General features: G+C 37.8%; 1 protein-coding gene across 2 annotated transcripts; it reads right to left on the bottom strand.

Moving 5' to 3' along the window:
• Positions 1 to 1,934: 1,934 nt before the first annotated feature.
• On the bottom strand, positions 1,935 to 10,724 carry LOC104608817 (uncharacterized protein At2g24330-like). 2 transcript variants are annotated; one of them, XM_088892207.1, is made up of 6 exons: positions 10,524 to 10,724; positions 9,471 to 9,746; positions 4,332 to 4,476; positions 3,297 to 3,406; positions 2,723 to 3,143; positions 1,935 to 2,452 (listed from the first exon to the last, which is right to left on the bottom strand). In XM_088892207.1, the coding sequence occupies exons 2-6, from the start codon at positions 9,741 to 9,743 to the stop codon at positions 2,187 to 2,189; spliced, it is 1,215 nt and encodes a 404-aa protein (XP_088748333.1). In that variant the 5' UTR covers positions 9,744 to 9,746; positions 10,524 to 10,724; the 3' UTR covers positions 1,935 to 2,186. The 2 variants fall into 2 exon arrangements, with proteins under 2 accessions (XP_088748333.1, XP_019055239.1); XM_019199694.2 differs by lacking the exon at positions 10,524 to 10,724 and adding an exon at positions 10,140 to 10,385.
• Between the last annotated feature and the right edge of the window lie 1,189 nt (positions 10,725 to 11,913).

Here is an 11,913-nt window from a genome sequence, read left to right as displayed (position 1 = left end):
TCTTGTAAAAATTCCCACCCCATTCTATCAAAAGCTTTCGACATGTCAACCTTGAGGGCTATGTATCCCTTACCTCTTTTCTGAGCTTTCATCATATGAGCAACTTCCCTTACTACAAGAATGTTGTCGATAATTTGCCGCTCCTTAAGAGTTTAGAAAACTTGTCTGAAATGATGAGATAATCTCCTGTAACACTGGTTGTAATCTCATGACTAGCCATTTGGAAATGATCTTGTAGAGCACGTTGCAAAGGCTAATCGACCTATAACTAGTTGCATCCATTGGTTGGGTGTTTTTTGGAACAAAAACCTAGTATTATTTATCTCCTTTGGTAAAAGCTCATAATTGAAGAAATGACACACCATGCTGTAGATATCATTTCCTATTGTACTCTAGTATTATTGGTAGAAGAAAGTTGGGCCTAGGGCTTTATGGGGGGTGCATATGCTTCACAACTGCTGAGACTTCCTCATAAGTTGGCGGCTGCATCAATGAGCTCACATGGTTGTGAATTTTATAATGTGAGATATATTTCTCTCCGATTCGGTTCTAACTTCTAACGGTAGTGTCTATGATTACGTCAGCACTACCCTTAATTGGGTTTTGCTTGCGACAATGAATTAGATCCAATTTTGATAGGCCGGACTGGGGCTGGCTTAGAATTAGCATATCTATTGCTAAACTTGCTAAGGGCTCTGGCCCGGGCCCAGCCCAATGGCAGGTTGGGTTTCGATCTTTGTTTTTTCCAAGCAAATTACGAACCAAAATGTCAACATTTTGGGGGCAAACTCTATTCTCTCCCACTAGGTGAAATTCCTCGACCTCTTCTCGCTTATTCCATACAGGTAAGCATCTCTCTCTCCGTTGCTATAAGCCTACAAGTGCCGCTACTTACCATCGTCATCTCGTTTAAATGCAAGTGATCCGAGCAAAGGCAGTGACTAAAACATAGCACTAATGGCAACACCCTTTCTCTTCTTCTTCCTCTCTCTCTTCCATTTGTTTGACATCAGTCTCAACAACCAACTCCACTACTCCAAGCCACCGAACTAGTGGCTACGTGAGGACATGAGTGCAAGAATGGTAGAGATGCACTGTTGTGGAGGATGAAACCTCTGCTGTGGAAATAAATTACGAGAGGGACATCGGGATAGGTAATTATTTGGAGAATGTGGGCTGAATCGGGTTTGCCAAGTGCCTTTGCTTCATATTCCTCAAAATCGAAAGAAAAATAATGAATCAATTTTTTTCATCCAGATTTGGTCCAATTTCAACCAAACTATACATTTGTATGCCTAGATTCTTCTCAAAGAACAAACCTAACATACTAACGGGTTCAAAATATCAATGTAGGCTAATATGCCGGCATTGATATTGTTTTTCTTTTTTTTGATAGGGCATATCATTGTTTTTTTTTTTTTTTTTTCAAAACTGGTTTAGAAAGGCCGATTTAAGGCCAGTTTACCCTCTGAACCACTTGCCAACCTGAAACACCCCTTATAGGGGCATATCGAGAAGGCTCCGATATGATACATATATCGACCGATACATAGCGGAATTTTGATCCTTGATAGAAGAAATATCCAATGTTTGTTCATTGTGCATATTGATACTTTGAACAACCATGTTTAGGATCAACTAAGGGAAACAATGAAGTTGAATGTCAAAGTGTAGAAATCAGAATTCTGCAATGGGCCTGCCCCTACTTCTCCGTAAATTTATTGACTTGACAAGTATCAGTATCGTATCCATAGCCGACGGAGTGGAGGAAAAAGGATTGGGGGATTTTGAGACGACAAGTATATCAGAAGAGAATGGATACTGCCGTATTGGGTAAACCCTTAAAAGCAAGACAATAGGAAAATTAATCTTAAAAGTTACATTTGGCACCATCATTCTTTTCAGGTAATTTTTCAAAAAACAAACAATAAAAAACAGAGAAGAAAAAGTCTAATTCCTCCTACAAAATTAACTCCCCACTCTTACAAACGAGAAGTTACTGACAAGTGAACACTGTGTAATGTATATGGCTCATATCGTATAAAATGTCAAGTGACTTTAAGTGACACAAACAAGAAAGGAAAGTACTAGACCTAACATATCATACTAGTCTAATATCTAGCAAAAAGAAGAAAGGGAAAAGGCAAAGGCAAGTTTTTTCAAAGTGCAAATATACAAAACTGTCTTTAATTAACTTCATCCCCATGTGCTTTGGTTTCACTCCCTTCAGCTGTCGGTACAGCGACTGTTTGCTCGCTCGTCATAAGTTTGCTTTCTGTTGTGGCACTGTTGACACTCTTAACTACATCACCACTAGTTGGGGTTGTTGGGGAGCTTATGTTGGTGGAGCTGGAGCCATTATCATGCTCTTTCTGTTCTGCTGACCTATTTAATGCATGGCAATGCGGGCAGTAATAAGTTATGTATGGGAAATCTTCTTTCCTGGCCAGCCCTGCAGTAAATGGATATGGATCATTCAAATAACTGTCAAATAATATTTTTCATCTAAGAAACAGTCCCAAGTGTCCTGACAAGGAAGGGGGATCCAGATCTCCTACATTTTCTATTCAGTATCTGAAAGGCGTCCTCACATCACATGTGTATTCTGATATTTATGGGTATTATTTACACAAGTGTAAGGGGACCCCTGTTAGACTGAACCCAAGTACTAGAAAAGGAGAAAAAGTGGAGAAACTGAGACCAAAGGATGCCAGCAACTCACCATTGTGCATATGGCAGTTACCACATATAAGTGCGTAAGACTGTGTTGGATCCTCTCCCACAAGCAAGGCCGCAATTCGAGCAATCCATCCTCCATCTTGCATGGTTGATCTTGGGTGGTGTTGAACAACCATTTGATTCTGCATGGGACTCTCAGCACCAGCAACCCCCAAGTCATGCTGTGTTTCATCAATGGGTTGATTCATCATCATGCTTACTGCACTGCCAGATCTCACTTGAGGTTTTTTCCGATTTCGAAGCCCACTAGATTGCACAAGTTCAATATCGTTGCTGGATACTGATGCAACATTGATCTTGGACTCACTATCCCCAACATATAACTTCAAGCCTGAATCTGCACCCAACTTCGACGCAAGAACTGTAGCAGCTGCTGCTTTTGCTGCCGGGTCAGGGTCATATCTCTGCACTGACAATGGCTTTCAGTAAACACCCCATACAGAAGACACATTTATGCATTTCCAAAATACTAGATAATTTGAAAAGATACTAGCATAAGCATAATATCAAAATAGAGACTGCAGTGGTTATGTAGAGATGATGCTTCTTTTCATCACCTGAATGAGCTGTTGTGTTGTATAGTAGTTTGTCCTCTCTTTAAGTTCATCAATTTTTGCTTGTCTTTCAGCACGCAGCCTTTCAAGGGTTTTCTGGTCCTTCCTATCAACTGCAGATATGCATAGTATGAAATATAAGGTTCTAGGTGTGCTGTCGAAACCAGGAATCCATACAAAAAGTAATTTGTATCTATGCCTCCATGGAAAGCCAATAATTTTGTGGAAAAAAAGGATAAATTGTTGAAACCTCCCCTGAAGTTTAGTAATTGTAATCACCTCCCTGAAATTTCTCATATAGTTGCAAAACCCCCTCTGTTAGAATTTTCCAAGTTTGCCCTACATATCAATCGCTCAAAGGCAAAACTACAACTTTAAATTCTCTTTTTTTGTTGTTCATGAAGTTTGTATTGTTTTCCTGTAGAAATCAGCCTCAATAGTAACTGCATGGGTATTTTGGACATTTCTATGCCTCTTATTAGAGGATTTTAATAGAGAATTTCTACTTGCAACAATATGAGAAAATTGAAGGGAGGTGATTTCAATTACTAAACTTCAGGGGAGGTTTCAGCAATTTACCCAAAAAAATTGTAGATGATTGGTAATGAGATACACAAATCTTTCAAAAGCACCACAATATACTACTATCCAAGAGAAACTAGATGCATTTAATCACCAAATGCAGAATATCTTTCCACAGAACAGCCAATGGTTCAAAAACTGCAATGTTCATGCTTTTCACCTAAGAAAGAAACAAAGAAGTTACTAATCAAAACAAAATCAAAATGCTCCTAAAAGAAACAAAAGTTATAAGCATCGAAATCAAAAGGCTAACCATTGAGTATTCTAAAAGGTATGACAGAACTACTATCCATATTAAGTAATAATAAGAACAAATTACAAGGAAAAACTAAAAGTATGTGGATCATTTGAAACAGATTTAATAAGTCAGTTTACAGAAGAAAATGAGCTACAACTGAAAAAAATCTAATCATAAAAGGACAAAACCATGTAAGGTTTAGAGAATAAGATATTTACGCATTCTTGTGAAGTTTACAAGTGTTGAATAAACAAGAAAAGATAAAGCAGGCAAAAGAAACATCGGCAAAACCCGAAGTGCCCTCATCTTCCAGTTTAAATCAAGTGCTCTAGTTGTCATGATGGCATAACTCACTGCAACAACCTGCAAAATGCAACTGTAGTAAGTAGACTGCTCCCAAGTAAATTAAATTTTCTACACAAAATATGTATTTACTAAGGCACCATAGGTGTCCTCAAGCAAGAATAGACTCTAAAGGTCAAATAAAGATAAACGAAAAGAGCCCAAGGGTTTATCCAATGTATCCCCTAAGTGCGATGGCTCTTTTTTTTTCAAGACTGGATCTCCCAAAAGAAAAAATCTCAGAGCACGGCATCCAACCAGACATCAGGAATATCTCCCATACACATATCATGTATGTTAAATTTGTGAGGATATGTTTCCGATGTGTAGCTGGATGCCATGCTTTCAGAGTATTTACAGAGTGCTATCTTTCAAGAGATCCAGTCTCATTTTTCCGATCAACAATGAACAAATATATTTGAAGATCAAAAGAAAGTACAGAATAAAGAAGCCCTGAGTATACAATATGATTATCCCAAGGATGAAAAATGAACTGCCCTGGGGCATCCACAAGCCAGGACTATCCTGGGGGATAACAAGCTATCCAACATGAACACCAATAAAGGACCCTCTCAAATGCAATGGAGAACCCAGGACTGACTGAAGATCTCCCTTATCCATTCAAGGGCCACCCATCAGCTGCAGTCTACCAAGAGAGTTTCCACCCTGTTGGCATGGATAAACTTGAAAGTTGAATCCTTGAACAAGGGGCATCATCAAAGATCTAATTGAAACTCCAATGGCAATTGGACCAGAATACTACAAGATGATATTACACTCATGAGAACCCAGGACCCACTGGAGATGCTCCCTTATCCACCCTGTTAACATAGATGAACTTGAAAGTTGAGACCCCAATACCAATTAGACCAGGATACTACAAAATGATCTAACAGTATGAGAAACTCCACCAGTATTCTTGACAGTACCAGTAGTGTCAGAATGACCCATGTTTTATGGCAAACATTCATTGACTTCCTAAAAAGCAAATACTAAAGACCAACAAAAACTTAGTATCTAGTGATATATATATATCCAATACCACATTATAGAATCAACTGTGATCCCTCTAATGTGCAATTCCGACATCAATAAGATCAACAATCTCCAAGATGGAATGAGAGTAGATCCGTCTGTAAGATCTCCCTTTCTTGCCAAATGCTTCAAAGAAAGCTTTCTACATCAATTTCCAAGGGAAGCCACAATTCTGAGTAAACCATGTCATAAGCAAGGAGCCAAAAAACAGAAGACATGGCAATATATAAAAAGACACTTATAAAGTCCCTATTTGGAAAATCTAGATGCAAGAATAAGAGTGATTTAACAATTGGTCTCTCCTCTAATTCATGCCAGAGGTGCTAATCTTCTTATGAATCATTTCTTCATGGACAAGTTTTTCTTTTTTTTTTTTCTTTTGTGTGTGTATTGTGGGGGAGGGGGGAACCCAGTAGGACTCCATGCACAAAATTCTACTGTGCTCACCGTTAGGAAGAAAATTGTCTCATTAAAACAGACACTAAGTGATACAGATGAACAATTTCCAAATATTGTAAATCTAAGACCAAAACATTGTTGTAGTGATAGCAAGGTGGAGTAGGGCGCCTCATACCCTAGGCATTATCTAGGTTATGAATCTGAATGACTAAAAATCTACATTTCTAGGTTGTTCTCCTAGTTGAGATAGAAATGAGCAAGTACAAAAATGAAGAAATAGCAATGGATTTTATAAAAAAAAATAATGATATTAACATATCAAGGAACACCAAGACATAAACCTATAAGACAATAGCATATTAAGCCATTAATTTCAACAATCCAAGCAAACCGTTCTCATAAAATTATTAATTCATTATTTCATAAATCATGAGAATATTAACCTCCACTCAAGGTTCAAAAAATCGATACAATACGCCCTGTATCGGGCGTATCGTATCATATCTTTTGGGTCCCAATACGCCCATTTACAGGTGTTTCGGGACCCCACTCTTTTCTAATAAAAAAATACTCTTTTTTTAACTCCCCAAAAACCAAATTTTGAATAAAAAACTAAAAAAAATTCCGTGTGTATCTAAGTACCGATACGCCTCTGCCGATACACAGAGGCGTATTGATACTTTGAACCATGCCTCCACTTTCTACTTATCCTTCCAATTTTCTTTTCATCATTTCTTTAGAAGTTGAGGCTCTGGAGATTTTCAGCCATATTGAAGGTGCTAAAATGATGTTATACTTCAACTCAGAAGATGAGGTTCATTTGTGGAAGCCATCAAGCATCACAATAAATATGCAAAAATCAAAATAATGGTGATGTAGCACAGCAGAAAACTTTAAAGAGAAAGAAATCTAGGAATCACTCATAGCGGGTTTAGGCCTCACCCTAACATAGGAAGCATCACACATCTACACAAAGAAACAAACTTCTGTATTTTACCTTAGGCCTTGGTTGTAGATGTTAAATTGTGTTTGGCTCCTTGTCTTGGGGGCCTTGGTTGTAATCTGCCATTTCAGGCTCATTTGAAAAAGTTTTACCTTACCTTTTATCAAAAGAAAAAATTTATTCACTCTGTCTTGAGAAACAACCAATAGACCAATATTTATGACATAAAAAAGCAAATGGTTCTCCAACTAGGAAGCCTACTCTTACTTCACTTAGGAATACCAACTGAAAACAGAAAACAATGACTCCTAACAGCTATGCAACTAAACAACCTTGCTGTACAACACTCTCCTAAAACACTTCTAACACCACTATTTCTTAAGCCGTAGAATTATTGGCACTTCTGTTTTTCTTCTTTAAATCTTGATGTCTGCTGTGCAATCCCTATCAGATGAGTTTGGGGTAACTCTTCATGCATAGTGTAGACCTAGAATAGTTGAATCAAGCAGAACATTGAGGTTTTCAGATTAAAAGGAATTTCGAGGTTGGGGATTTAAGGTAGATAGAAGAAAAGGTAACAAGAGAGCTTTAATTCCTCAAGTGTTGCTTTGCTTCTTCACCAAACCAAGGAGTTGAAGGCTCAATGGAGTCAGTAATACCTCCTGCAATGGTTGTGCTTCCTCCATCCAAATAGGAAGCTATTCTTGCAATTCTCAAAGACTAGACTTGATGGAACCTGAGGATCAAGAGAAGTTAGAGTTTCCTTCTATACCAACGGTTGCAGAATATTTGCAATCTGCTGCTAATAAAGCAGTTTGATGCAGTGAGTTCTTTAGTTGCATGAATCTTTCCTCTCCTAGAAACATAGAACATCTGAACCAACCATCTTGTCTATGAAACCTATGGAATTACCCTAGGATTCATGGTTTTTATTGAATAATTACTGGTGAAAGATGGTCAGTGGTTGCCATGGAACCTAGGGAATTACCTTGGGATTCATTTGTTTTATTTAATAAGATCCATCGCCTGTGTGGCTAAGCAACAAGGCACCCCCCTGTAACCTAGCCTCACCTTGGCACCTTGAAAACTATGAGTATGAGTTTGGACGAGAATCGCAACAATGAGGCTGGTGGATAAGAGAGCAAGGATTCAGAGGAAGAGTTCATTCGAGAAGGGGAGGAGATTCAGATAGACGAAGTGCACAAAGCGAATGAATTCCCCCCCCCCCAAAATAAAAAAGGTCTTACCAAAATCTTATTCTAGAGAAAACACCACATCCAATATAATGAACCGAGAGAAACAGAGAACAGAGGAGAATAGCATCAATGGTTTCCATGGGCAGGAGAGAGAAAACTTGAAAGCTTCCCTGTGTCTCAAGCATTCAGGCTCAGTCTTCCTCTGCCCTTGATAAGTGAACATATAATCTCTATTTTTCCACAAAAAATTCTCTTCCGTGATGGAAGGTGCTCCCATCTGCCATCTTCCTTATCTTATATTTGCTTTCTCTTTACTTTCTTATATCAATTGCTTGGGTGGTTCATTTTGTGCCACCTAGCTCCCACCTTATTCCTAAGGATATTTTCTACCATTTTATATTCAAAAAATAATATTTTCTACCCTTGTAATGATCTTAACAATAGCTCTAATGTTTGAATAAAAGTAAATCTGGAGCCCTGATTCAGCATTCATATTGCTTAAAAAATAAAAAATTGCAACTACAGTTAAAAAGTTGTATATAGACCTTGGTTAGGAGTTCCATGATCTTTATTTTTCCTTAACTAACAGATATACATCAAACAAAAGGTCCACAATCTTTAAGTTTCTTCCTACTAGAATGTTGCCTTTGACAGAGATATACTGCCACTTAACACACATTCCTTTTTTTTGGTAAAACTTAACACATTCCACATGTTGGAAACAAGGTCAAACATAGATAGATGTGTCTATCTTTCTCAAATGTACATAACAACATACTATGCAATTCATATTGGGATTATTTTTCTTTTAGATTTGGAAACATAAAATTCAAAAGCACTAATGTAACAGATAAACCTAACTACAAGTCTGACTGATTATTTGTCTATGCATATGCATGGCCTTGTCCACATTTCTAGACTTTTTCCATATCTAACACCTCAAGTCCCTGACAAATCTTGTAAGTCACATCTATATCATCAACATATCATAACTAAGGATGATGTCTTTCAATCAATTTCCTGCACTACTACTTCCAAATTGTAGTTCATAAGTGGTTAACTTTCTCCATTTTACTTCATATTACAGAACATGGCTGCTACCTGCAGCCACATAGTTTCCAAAATCTACAATAAAAGGATTTATTTGTACTTCTGACAAAACGGATTGCCCTTATCCAGTTCTTTTATCATCTTTCTCTTTCATATATGTCTTCTGAGCAGGTACAAGAAAGAACAAGTAAAATTTTACTGCAGTCCATTATATCCCATTCCCCATCTACATCAAGTCAACAAAATGTCAAACTATATACAAAGTTGAAAGATAGTAAGGGTGTTCTGTCATGGTGAAATATCATGATCAGGAATAGTATCACAGATCCATTAACTTGACAAAATATGCCATCCTTACAGAATTAGGCACATAAGGCGCCAAAAAGTCTTACCTCAAGAACCACAGAGAAAACGATAATATTCCTCGCCGTCCTCCGCCAACTATGAGATCTCCTCTTCATCCTTGCAAGGACAGAAGTTTCTTCTTTGGATATATGTTCCAATCTCTTCTCAAAATCCTCCCCTCGTATTCTAAAAATTCCACCCCAAACCCGAGAAAGTATTCCTCTTCGTTGCTTCTTGATAGTCTCTCCCCCTTTCTTTGTATCATTGGACACTGCATTGTTTTCCCCAGAAGCTCGACCCTCTTTGGCGTCGTCAGCCATGTCCTACACAGTAAAATTAAAAATCAGAGTCAATGACAGTTGGGGATCCAAACCACTCTCACCAAGTAAAACAAGAACATATCAAAATCCCTGCTTTCATGAATTATTCGATAAGAACCCACTCAAAAGACGGTTCATCTACTCGTATGTCCTGCTTATCTAGAAAAAGGTCTGCAAATCAGGCCAAGACAGACATACCCAGATGGGGAAGACGGGAGAAAGGACTCAAATTATAATCAATGCTGCAAAGGGTGTTCGAAAAAGAAAGAAAATGGGTATCAAAGAACCTCAAAGACACAGCAAAAACAGATCCAAAAAAGTAAAGATATAGGACGAAAAGCAAAAGCGCAAAGAATAAGAATCGAAAAGGGAGGGGCGGTGAATAAGATATCTGACCTGGCTGTATGTAGGTTGTGATCGGCAGGGATCTCGAGAGAACGTACAGCGAAGGGAGCCGAGAACGAGACTCTTCCAGCGAGGGACGGACGACCCACTTACTTTAATTGATGATGAAACCGGATACAGAGAGAGATAGGGAAAGTTGAACCACTTTTGCGATCAAAAATTTAATTTAAAAAAAATGACGAAAGAGAAAGGATATGGAGGAGGAGAGGGGACGGTACCACTTTTTCGAGTTCTGCTCCATTAACATATTTTAAGTGCAGGAGGTTTCCTTTGGCTTGGGTTTACTTCTCATTTTCCCGGTGAAATTCACGCGGAACGGAAGTTTAACTGTTAAGTTTTAACGCGTATATGGCATACAAAATGACGATACGATACCTTTTGACGTTTCGGGCCTTTTGGAGACCGACACTGTTAAGTTGTAACCCCTAAGAGCCCGTTTGGTCTGCAAAGACTGAACTGTTTCAGTTTCAGAGAAGCTATGTAAGATAGCTTCACCGGGAGCTGGGTGTGGCTTCTCTTGTGCTTCCTCCCCCCTTGAAGTTGAAGCAAAAGCTCTTCTTGAAGCTGTTTTATTTGTTGTGCGTTTCAGTTTGGATAAGGTCGTTTTTGAGTCAAACAATTATCAGTTAATTTTATCTGGTGTGGGTGAAGAATACTCTGGAAGGTCTGTTAGTTTCAGTTGGTAACTTGGTGTTCAGGAGATTCAAACAAAGTAGCCCATATGTTGGCTAAATTTGGTCTAAAGAAAAGTTAGAAATGATCTACTGTACTACTTTGTTGGTCTGTCGGTTTCTATTTCTATTTTCTCTTTTTCTTTGTTGCTGTGTTGTTTTTTTCCTCTTGCTGTGTGGTCTATTTCCAGCTTGTAGATATTCTTTGTGTTAATGAATTATCTTCCTTACCAAAAAAGGAAAGATTGCTTCACCGGGAAAGTCGAATTTTTTTGACTCATGGAAACCTATTTTTAATTTTCTGGGTTTTCTTACCAAACATATGGCATCATGAGTCAGGTTTCTCAGCTCATATAACACTAAAAGCTACTACAAGCCCTCCCAAATGGTGCAGAAAGGGACAACTTCCTGCAAAAAGTCAAAAATCTAAAACCCCGTTTGGTTTACAGGAATAGGGATTTGGAATCGGAATTGGAATGGGCTATTTCAATTTTGTTTGGTTGAGTGGTCATTCTCTGCCTCTCAGGAATAAAATTTCATTCTTAATAATTCCAATTCTCATTCTCATTCCTATCTGAATCAAACATACTATGGGAACAAACCATTCAGATTCTAATTCTAAAGGATTTCAATTTTGATTCTGATTCTGACTGCAAATCAAATGGACCCTAAGTAAAAATCACACAATGTCACCATCTCAATCCACCTTACAAAACAAATTAAAAATAAATAATACATCCAAACAAAGAGAAAAGACCATTAACCAATACAAAGACACTAAAACAGGAAGTCTTTGATAGTATTCTCTAAGTACATTCATAAGATCACCGGGGAGACTTTTGTAAGTCTTTGATAGTCATATGTTTCCTTTTCTAAGAATCCATAACCATTTTATTAATTTTTTATATTTTTTAATAAAAATGAGCATGTTTCTCTTAGTTTTGGTCGACAAATCTTGACTTTTTTCCAATTCTACCCCTTATTTAATTTGTTATTTCAATCAATGAGATTGAGAATCTAACATTTGAGACATATGTTATAGGCTCAGATTGCATGAAATTGGACAAGTGTATTGGGCAGCTGTCCACTTGTTG

Source organism: Nelumbo nucifera, chromosome 7, assembly GCF_055504915.1.
Source record: "Nelumbo nucifera cultivar China Antique chromosome 7, China Antique-T2T, whole genome shotgun sequence".
NCBI classification, from domain to species: Eukaryota; Viridiplantae; Streptophyta; class Magnoliopsida; order Proteales; family Nelumbonaceae; genus Nelumbo; species Nelumbo nucifera.
This window is presented reverse-complemented; position numbering and strand designations above follow the sequence as displayed.